Raw genomic sequence first — 9914 nt, 5'->3', positions numbered from 1 at the left:
GCGCTTTTGCATTGGTCAATCGCGCATCTGCGGACCAGCCGCTTCTACATCTTCATTTTTTGCCTCTACGATTTCGCAGGTGCGGGAATTTCTTTGCACTTGCGACCACTGCCTTGCACCTTCTCATTTCGCTTCTGCGAGCTCGACCTCGATTTTGCGACCAAGACATCGCAAAAGCGATCACAGCAGCTGCTGCCCAGCTTCAGCATTTCTTAAGTCCAAAAAATCAATCCATTAACCATCCAGAATTCACCCTAGGCCCTCGGGACCTTAACCAAATATACCAACATATTTTAAAATACAATACGAACTTAATCTAGCCTTCAAATCACATCAAACAATGCTAAAACCACGAATCGCACCCCAATTCAAGCTTAATGAACTTTAGAATTTCAAACTTCTACATTCGATGCCGAAGCCTATCAAATCAAGTCTGGTTGACCTCAAATTTTGCATACAAGTCATAATTGACATTACGGACCTACTCCAACTTCCAGAATCAGAATCCGACCCCGATATCAAAAGGTTCAATCCCCGTCAAACTTCCCAAAATCATCTAATTTTCAACTTTCGCCAATTGACGCCGAAATGACCTACGAACCTCTAAATCGACATCCGTACATGCTCCTAAGACCAAAATCATCATATGAACCTGTTGGAACCTTCAAATCCCTATTCTGAAGTCATTTACTCAAAAGTCAAACCTTAGTCAATTCTTCCAACTTAAAGCTTACGAAATTAGAATTTTCTTTTCAAATCAACTCTGAACTTCCCGAAGTTCAGTTCCGACCATACGTACAAGTAATAATACCTGAAGTGAAGCTACTCAAGGCCTCAAACCTCCGAACGACGCACTAAAGCTCAAATCAGCTTCAAATCATGTGTTGCTAAATTGTCCGGAAGTTCAACCCTTTCTTAAGTAAGTGTTGACGTAAGATTAATTTACATGGACTATTATTTAATTTGGTTGATGCAACTAACAAAATTTTCAATGTGTCGCTCAGTGACTTCGTGAGTCAACTTGGCCATGATATTGTATATTCTACATTTGAGGCATGGTTTAAAGAGTGTGTAAGTGCATCTTATATACTTTCTCACATGTGAATATACATACTTGGTCACTTATGAATATACTTGCTCACTTGTGATTTATTTAATACTACGTGTAGGTCAATAATCCAAACAACAATGTTAATCAATTTTTGAAAGATATATCTTGGGGACCTGCACCTACTATTATAATTATGTCTAAGTATTTTGTGAATGGTTACAAATTTCACACCGAGGAATGCTCCAAGTATAAAAAAAATGCAATAACAGTAGGGTGTGTGTCAAAGGTGGTAAAGGCAGCCAGGATGGGGAAAATGATTATTATGGTGTGATCAAAGAGATTCTAGAATTATCATATTCAGGTTGGCCAAATAAGAAGATCATACTTTTTCGATGCAAGTGGTTTGACCCAACACCTAGAAGAGGTAAAAATGTACACTCGCAGTACAACATAATTGAGGTTAATAAAAAGAGGGAGTATGATCGCTATGATCCTTTTATAATTGCAGAAAAAGTTAGGCAACTGTATTATGCTCCATATCCATTGCGAAAGGATAAGGCTGATTGGTTGGTTGTAATCAAAACTAAGCTTGTTGGTAAGGTGGAAGTTGAGAATGTGGTAGATGTTGCTTACCAAAATGATACCTCAAGTGTTAACCAAATGGTGGATGATCAATTAGAAAATGACTTGGAGAATCCTCAACGCATATTAGAATAAGTTGATATGGAGAAAATAACAATCATAGAAAATAAGGACGAAGAATCACCTAATGAAAATGAAATAAGTGAAGAGGAAGAATTTTCGGACAAGGAGGGATACTTCGAAGACGACTAGCATGTTAGTTTTTTCAAGCGCTCTCAACTTATATAAATTTATATTCCCAATTCTAATATTTTCTTTAATTTATGTAGATGACTGGTAGGGGTCGAGGTAGGTCTAGGAAGGATAAGAGGCATATTGATCATGATGATGGTGCTACACCCTCACTTCCTTTCACTCCACGATTGCATCCCTCCGCTCCTGATGGCCAGCAACAATATTCTACGCACACATCTTTTCCACCACATCCATCTACATATCAAACTACCTATCATTCGCCCTCCCAGCAGTATTCTTACCATTCTCCACCACAGGGCTATACCTCGCTTCCTCCACATAATCTTGCATATAGTTACATTGGTCCATCGAGTCAGCAGTCACAAGGCCATGTGGTAATACGCCCGTCATCTGCTCCATTTGCTTCATCACCAGCTAGATCACATCCATCTAGATTTCAGCTAGCCGGATTGCAGCAGGGGTCTAGATCACTGCAGGGGTGTGGATCACATCCATCTTCATCAGCGACCCCGTCTCCCTCTCCAAGAAGTTTGTATCCATGCATTTTTAGACTTCGCCTTCGAGATAGTAGCGCTGAGCTAGATGCCTCCCCTTCTGCGCATGCTTCAGATTCATCGGAGGAAGATGATCCAGAGGAAGTGAGGTATGATCGTTATCATATGATAATCATCAGGCCTGAGGGCAATGAGTAAGATTTATTTATTACTTCCTTATTTTTGCTGAATTATAATATCTAGTCTTGTTTATTTAATGTAATTGCTATGCTGCAGGTTCATACCTAATCATCGGACTACAAAGATAATCACTGAAACTCTTAGCCGGTTATATAATGCACCCTATGCGACTTGGAGTGACTTTCCACCGGAGCTCGTGGAGCAAATTTTCAACCAATTTAAGGTTTCAATACAATTATTATCTATTTAAGCATTATATTAACAATAGTTTTATCTAATGTTACACACTTCATTTGCAGACAAAGTGTGCGTAGGAGGACCGGCATAACAGTGCCATTCTTGCAAATTTTGAGTTCAAATATCGTAAGAGACTATCCGATTCCTTCTATTTTGCTCGGAAGAAGAGCAAGAAGCCTTCATGGGTTCTACCGCACATATGGGAGGATCTGCTGAGGAAGTGGACCATTGAGAAGTTCGAGAAGAAGAAGAGTGAACAGGGAAAGAAGGCTCGAGCATCTGAGAAGGGTGGCTCCTTTCACTGTGTGGGTGCAAGGAGCATGGGGACTGCGAGGAGACTACTGGTAATTTCTTAAAATATTTAATTCTATTTTTATCAAACTATAATGATATATTTTAATTTAGTTAATATTTTTAATATATTTGTAGGAAAAAAAAATGGGAGGAAGATAACTCATGATGAGTTTTTCATGGAGACTCACATCCGGAAGAAGAAGGCACCGACTGATCCAACTAGATGGGTCGAGGACCAGGCGGAGACTACATACGTATATTTCATAACTACTGTAACTTAAAATTAATGCTTATAATATTATATAGTTAATAATTTTCTATCTTCTAAATAAATGGTCGCTACAAGATTAATGAGGAGTACACTCAGAGCTTGCCACCGAATGAGCAAGGCAAGCGACCACCCGTTTCAGAAGAAGAAGCACAGAAGATATGGTTGGATGTTGTCGGTGGTCCTAAAAAGGGGATAACAAACGGCCTTTCAGAGAGATCATTTCGGCACTACAGGGTTGGATTTCAAGCTATAGGGACTTCTGCCCAAGGCGAGGTAATTGATAGGTCGACTATCTCGTCTATGGAGAAGAAGATCGCAAAGCTGACAGTAGAGCTTGACGAGACAAAGGCTAGAAAACAATAGATAGATAGACAATTTGATGCCCTTCAAGTTCATCTAGAAAAGAGGGACCAAAAGTTTAATCTCCTTCAAGGTCAGCTGGCCAATCTTCTTGCTAGTTGTACTTCCCCAATTCCCCGATCTCGTGAGCCTTCCCCAGATGTTAATCCTTCTCGTTGTGATCCTTCAAACCATGCCGACGATGAAGCTTCTAGTAGTGAATATGGAGGTGATGCAATACAAAACACTCATTGAATGATGTGTATTGCTAAACAAAGTATTGAACTTGTGAATATTTAGTTGGAATAGTTTTGAATGATGATTGTATTGTTGATATTATTTTGTTATTGAATATTTGTATTGTTGTTGTTGTGGTTGGCGTTGTTGTTATAGTTGTTATTAGCATTGTTGTTGTGGTTGTTGTTATTAGTGTTGTTGTTGTGGTTGTTATTATCGTTGTTGTTGTGGTTGGTTATTGGTTGTAATTCGCAGGTGGTATAGCTTAAAATCATACATATTCTGTCAGGTTTTTACCCAGAACCGACCGACTACGGTCAGAATTTTCATATTAAAACCCAAAAATTCATCTTTTTCGACCGTTTGTCGGTATTTTCAATATGAAATCTGCAGAAATTTAAAAATGCCGATCGAAAATAACATATTTTTAATTTATTTTTTAATTATTTCGACCGACTTCGATCTATTTGTTAAGATTTAAAAAGAAATACAAAATTATCAGATAATTATATTTTCGATCAAATTCGATCGCTATTTTAAAAAATAAATATTAAAAATTAATTTAAATAATACCGACCGAGTTCGATCGATATATTTATTTTTCTAACAAAAGCTGTGAGTTAAAGTGGATAATCAAAGGTTGAATTAACCGACCGACTTCGATTTTCGCCCGCACCTTACGACGAATTAAAATCCATCGAAAATCAATCAATTTTTTTATATTTTCGACCGATTTCGATCGATTTTTGTGAACGATATTTGACAGTTTTCTACTAGTGAATCTACCCGGGCTCCTAATAAAGACTGCAGTCACCTACACTTGAACACACACCTCTCCTAACACTCGAAAGTAAGAAACTAAGAACACAAGAAAGGAAGAAAAGGAAGTATGAGCTTCCAGCGATTCTATGACGCATGGTTTGAGCAGCTGAAGGGAATGGTACATCAACTGAACCAAGTTCCAAGACCCGCTACCAGTGACCAACACCACGAGTTGCACCAACAGCTTGTTCAAAAGGTCATGTCCCACTACTACGAGTACTACCGAGTCAAGTCCTTGGCTGCTAAAAATGACATTTTCTCCTTTTTTTCTGCACCTTGGTCCACTTCTCTTGAACGATCTCTTCACTGGATTGCCGGTTGGCGACCCACCACCGCTTTCCACCTTATCTACACTGAATCCAGTATTCTCTTCGAGTCCCATATCATCGACATTCTCCGTGGCCTCCGCTACGGTGATCTCGGTGATCTCTCTCCTGATCAACTCCGCCGTGTCAGCGAACTTCAATGTGAAGCTGTTCAGGAAGAAAATGCTATCGCTGATGAACTCTCCGATTGGCAGGCATGCACATCCATATACTCATCTCTCTGTTTTATTTTATTTTTCATATCAGTCGGCTGAATCTCAGTGGATCCTGGTAGGTCACTCTGTAACTTACAATATCCGTCGCATATTTAATTTGATGAGTTGTTTGAGGTTGAATCTAAGAACCTCAACTATATTGGTATATGAATCATCAATTAATTTCCACTCTATTTAAGTCCATTTTAGTCCATACTTGCAAATAATTAATTTGTGTGATTTTTTTTCATATGGTACATGAAGGATGGTGCAACTGAAGTAATTGGGCTGACGGGAGATATAGATGTAAAAATGGAAGGGCTAGTGAGCATTTTAGAGAGGGCGGACAAACTGAGAATGAAAACCATAGAGAATTTGGTGCAACTTTTGTCGCCACAGCAAGCGGTGGAATTCTTGATCGCAGCGGCGCATTTGCAATTCGGCATCCGTAGATGGGGAATCAATCATGATCGTCAACGAGGGAATCCGGCTTCTTGATCATGTAACTGGTTTGCATGCTTTTGTTTTTTTTTTCTTTTTTCTTTTTCGGATCAATTTTTCTCAAAGTAGAGGAAAAAATAAACAAAAAATTGGATTTTGTTTTTCTGTTACAAGTGGATGAGTGACTATGACACGTGTCGTGGCACGTGTCAGCTAATACGCACTTGCACACATGCACGATAAGCTTGTTACTCAAACCATCTTGCCACGACATGGACGTTACATTAAAACGTGGCCGGCCTGTTGATAAAACGTGGCCGGCCTGTTGAACAAATGTAACGGGTAATACGTAACTTGGTGCTGGGAACTTGTGTTGAGACCAACAACTGGCCAGTATCCACTATCCTGAACTTCTTTGTACCGTTACAGGCCTTTTGTGTGCCTATATGACTGTACTCTTGAGTTGTTCGGACGTGACAGTTTAGGTGTCGCACACGCGACATTAGTATGAATATGGGTATAGGATTTGTATTGGATTTGGTCAAATAATTTTGGATACTTTAATTATGACAGGCGAAAAAATTCGAGACGATATGCAATTTAATTTCCGAAATTAAAACCAAAATTAGGATAAATTTAAATAAAATAACATACATTATCTAGGAAATCAATCATTTTTTTATCTACAACTTGAGAATAAAAATGAAATTCACACTTTATAAGTTGTACATAAGTATTCTATAAAATTTATCATAATTTAAAAATATTTTTTATATTTTTATTTTTTGAATTATTTTTAGCCGGATCCTTGCATCCCCATATCCGTACTAAAATCTGTATTCACGAATTTTAAAATTTACATTTCGAAGGATTTGACCTCTAGATCCGCGTTGATATCGGACATCTGCATCCGTGTCCGAGCAACTTAGTATTGAATATTCGCGTGGCCTAAGGTAGGAAGGCAGATAGATTGGAAACAGAAATCTTTTTAATCTTTATGCTGTTAATTATTTTTCATGATATTCGGTAATTTACACACACATCCATTATTGCACCGATTACTGGTTTACAAACACAGGTATTGATTACTCCATCCACCATGACTTCAGCAGCACTAAATTAAGATATCACTTAGTGTTTTATTTTTTTTTTTTGGATTTTAGCTTATTTGTATCATGATTTTTAAGGATCTCACCTATTTTATTGACCGCTAAATTATACTTCTTTCGTTTCAATTTATGTGAACCTGTTTGACTGGGCACGGAATTTAAGAAAAAATGAAGACTTTTGAAAATTGTGGTCCTAAACAATTCAGGAAGGGCCCAGAATATTTGTGTGGTTATAAAAGCTCCTCATTAAGGGTAGAATTATAAGTTTAAGCAAAATTATTTCCAAATTTAGAAAGGGGTCATTCTTTTTGGAACGGATCAAAAAGAAAATAGGTTCACATAAACTGGAACGGAGGTAGTATAACTCTATTCACCATGACTCAAAGATATAAGTTAGCGTTTTTCTTAGTTGGATTTGTACCATGGTCTTTAAGATTCTCCCTTACTTTATTAATCGCTAAGTTACTTTTTTTAGACGCTTACTTTTATATTACTTGTATACCCTTAATTAATTAGAGGCCACATCTTGGGTGGGATTGTTTTACAAAAAATATTTAATTTTTTAATCGATATACATTGATTTTATATATATATGAGCGACTATTTGAATTAATTCCTTTTTATACTCTCAATTATAGAATGAGGGACTATAACCTTCTCGGGTAACATGCGAGCTAAGTTTGAATTTGGAAGTACAAAAGATGCCGCCCTAGTTCGGAGAGTATGTTAATTATTTCTATTTCTCATATATTGGGCGAAATAACCGATTTTTCCTAATTAAATTGTAGAACTGGAATCATATCTAATCGAATTCCAAAAATTAGGCAAATCAAAGAAACACAAGTTTTACAAAAGTAGCCACGTTTTCTCCTCGTTATTCTTTTACTCCAATTTACGTGACACATTATAAACTCCTCGCTTGTATTTTGGAACTCGAACTTTCAACCACTAAGTGTCACGACCCAATGTCTCTTATTGGCTGTGATGACGCCAAACGTCGCCGCTAGGCAAGCCAATGGTGAATTAACGGTGTATTTATTCTTTTTAATAATTTCAAAGTAGTTGATGTTTTTATTTATTAAATAAGTGAGAAGTGAAAAATTTAATAAGTAAAGCGAAAACTAATGAAAGAACGAATGCAGTGAAATAAATGCTCAAAAGCCATAAAGTCTACTAGCATGCTTCCAAGACCTGATGTCACAAATGTATGAGCAACTAGTAGAATATACAAAACGCTAAGCTATTGTCTAAAATAGAGTAGACAGAAAGTAAATACAAAATAGAGATTGTGGGTGCTGCAAAACGGCCTCATAGAGCAGCTCACCACTAAGCCTCGGGGTAACGTGAGTGCGTACCTGGATGACTGCCAGATGCACCTGCCTCAAATCCCATATACCCAGTAAGTATCCAGTCTAACCTCAAATAAGTAGTGACGAGGGGTCTCCATTAACACTTACTATGTGCCAATAATAAAATATAGAAATGCTAAATAGGCATGGAATCCGTGAATAATAAAAATAGCACAATAACAAGCAGTGAATAAATGATCCTTTAACTGATAGTAAATACCAAAATCTTCATCTGACACACACTAGTTCCAAATCAATTTCGGTCATTAAATAAGTTATAACTTTTCAAGCCATAACATAATATCAAGTGTAATCAGGCTCCGAGTATTATCACGCACGATTTATGCCAAGGTCGTACGGCCCGATCCAAAATATTGTTTGCACTGCCGAGGGTCGAACAACACGAACCATAGATGCATCTATTATACTGCTGAGGCGAACGGCCCGCTCCCATGAGAGTAAAGAACTTTACCCCAATCGCAGAAGTACTTGTGACGCGAGTGGACATGGATTTCTCAAAATTATTATGTATTTCTCAATTCTTTCCAAAAATAAGAAATCTAAATTGGAAATTTGCAACTTTAAAATTCCTAGTCTCACCTCTATTTAAGATAATTAATATGCATAACAAACATAGCAGTACAATTAAAGCATGATATGAATCTAAGACTACCTGGACATTTCATGGAATACAGCTACGCACGGACTCTCGTCACCTAGTGCATACGTAGATCCCCACATAAGTATTACACAACAAGATATACCTAAGAGGATGAGTTCCATCTTACAAGGTTAGGCAAGAGACTTACCTCTTTTTCAAGCTCACTTCCACCTAGAAATTCACTCTAAGGTCTCAACTTGGTGCCGAAGAATCCGAAGCTAGCAAAATGTTATATAAATTAATCAATATACACTCAAAAGTTAATAATTTAGCTATTAGAGTAATTACCCAACCCAAATTGGAAGATTCCTAAAATTCAGCCCCAGCCCCACGTACCCGCATTCCGGAATTTTTTGAAGATAATTGTTACCCATAACATCACAAACTCAAATATATAATTTTCACCCAATTCCATAATCATTTTCGTGCTTAAATTCCATTTTTATCAAAACCAAGGTTTTTCAACTAAACCCACAATTTTTACACTTTATGTGCTAAAAACCTACCCAAAATACATGTATTAAACTCATCTCGTATAGAAATTACTTACCTCAAAGTGCTAGGTGAAAACCCCTCTTCAAAGAGCTCCAAAATCGCCTAAGAGATGAAAGAAATGAGCCAAAATTGCCTAAGTCTTCGACTTAAATGAACCTCACTGCCCAGCGGTTTTTTGCACCTGCGGAAGAATTTCTGCTCCTGCGGTCGATTGTCCGCATCTGCGGAACATGCACAAGCCACGTCCAGCCGCACCTGTGGCCAAATCTCGCATCTGCGAGCCTGCTTCTGCGGCTCGGCTCGGCTCGCGCACCTGCGACCATAGTCAGGCTGCCTCACTCTGCACCTGCAAACCCTTTCATCGCAGAAGCGAGTTCACTTATGCGGACCTCGCTGACTCCCTCCTTTGCTTCTGCGAACGATACGCCTCACCTGCGATGCCGCTCCTGCGGCCCTTCCCACCGCAGGTGAGAACGCATTAGATGCCATCCACCTTCAGCTCTTCTCCAAAGAGCAATCTAGCTTTGTTGACCCTCCAAATCCTATACGGGGTCCCCGAGGCCTCGACCAAACATAC

General features: G+C 38.3%; 1 protein-coding gene across 1 annotated transcript; it reads left to right on the top strand.

Moving 5' to 3' along the window:
- The first annotated feature begins 4681 nt into the window (after positions 1 to 4681).
- On the top strand, positions 4682 to 5896 carry LOC107787024 (protein DOG1-like 4). The gene is made up of 2 exons (XM_016608541.2): positions 4682 to 5282; positions 5547 to 5896. Exons 1-2 carry the CDS (start codon positions 4830 to 4832, stop codon positions 5778 to 5780), a joined length of 687 nt encoding a protein of 228 aa, XP_016464027.1. The 5' UTR covers positions 4682 to 4829; the 3' UTR covers positions 5781 to 5896.
- The last annotated feature ends 4018 nt before the right edge of the window (positions 5897 to 9914 follow it).

This window comes from Nicotiana tabacum, chromosome 2 (genome assembly GCF_000715075.1).
Source record: "Nicotiana tabacum cultivar K326 chromosome 2, ASM71507v2, whole genome shotgun sequence".
Classification (NCBI taxonomy): Eukaryota; Viridiplantae; Streptophyta; class Magnoliopsida; order Solanales; family Solanaceae; genus Nicotiana; species Nicotiana tabacum.
The sequence above is the reverse complement of the archived record's forward strand: the minus strand, read 5'-3'. Positions and strand labels throughout refer to the sequence as shown.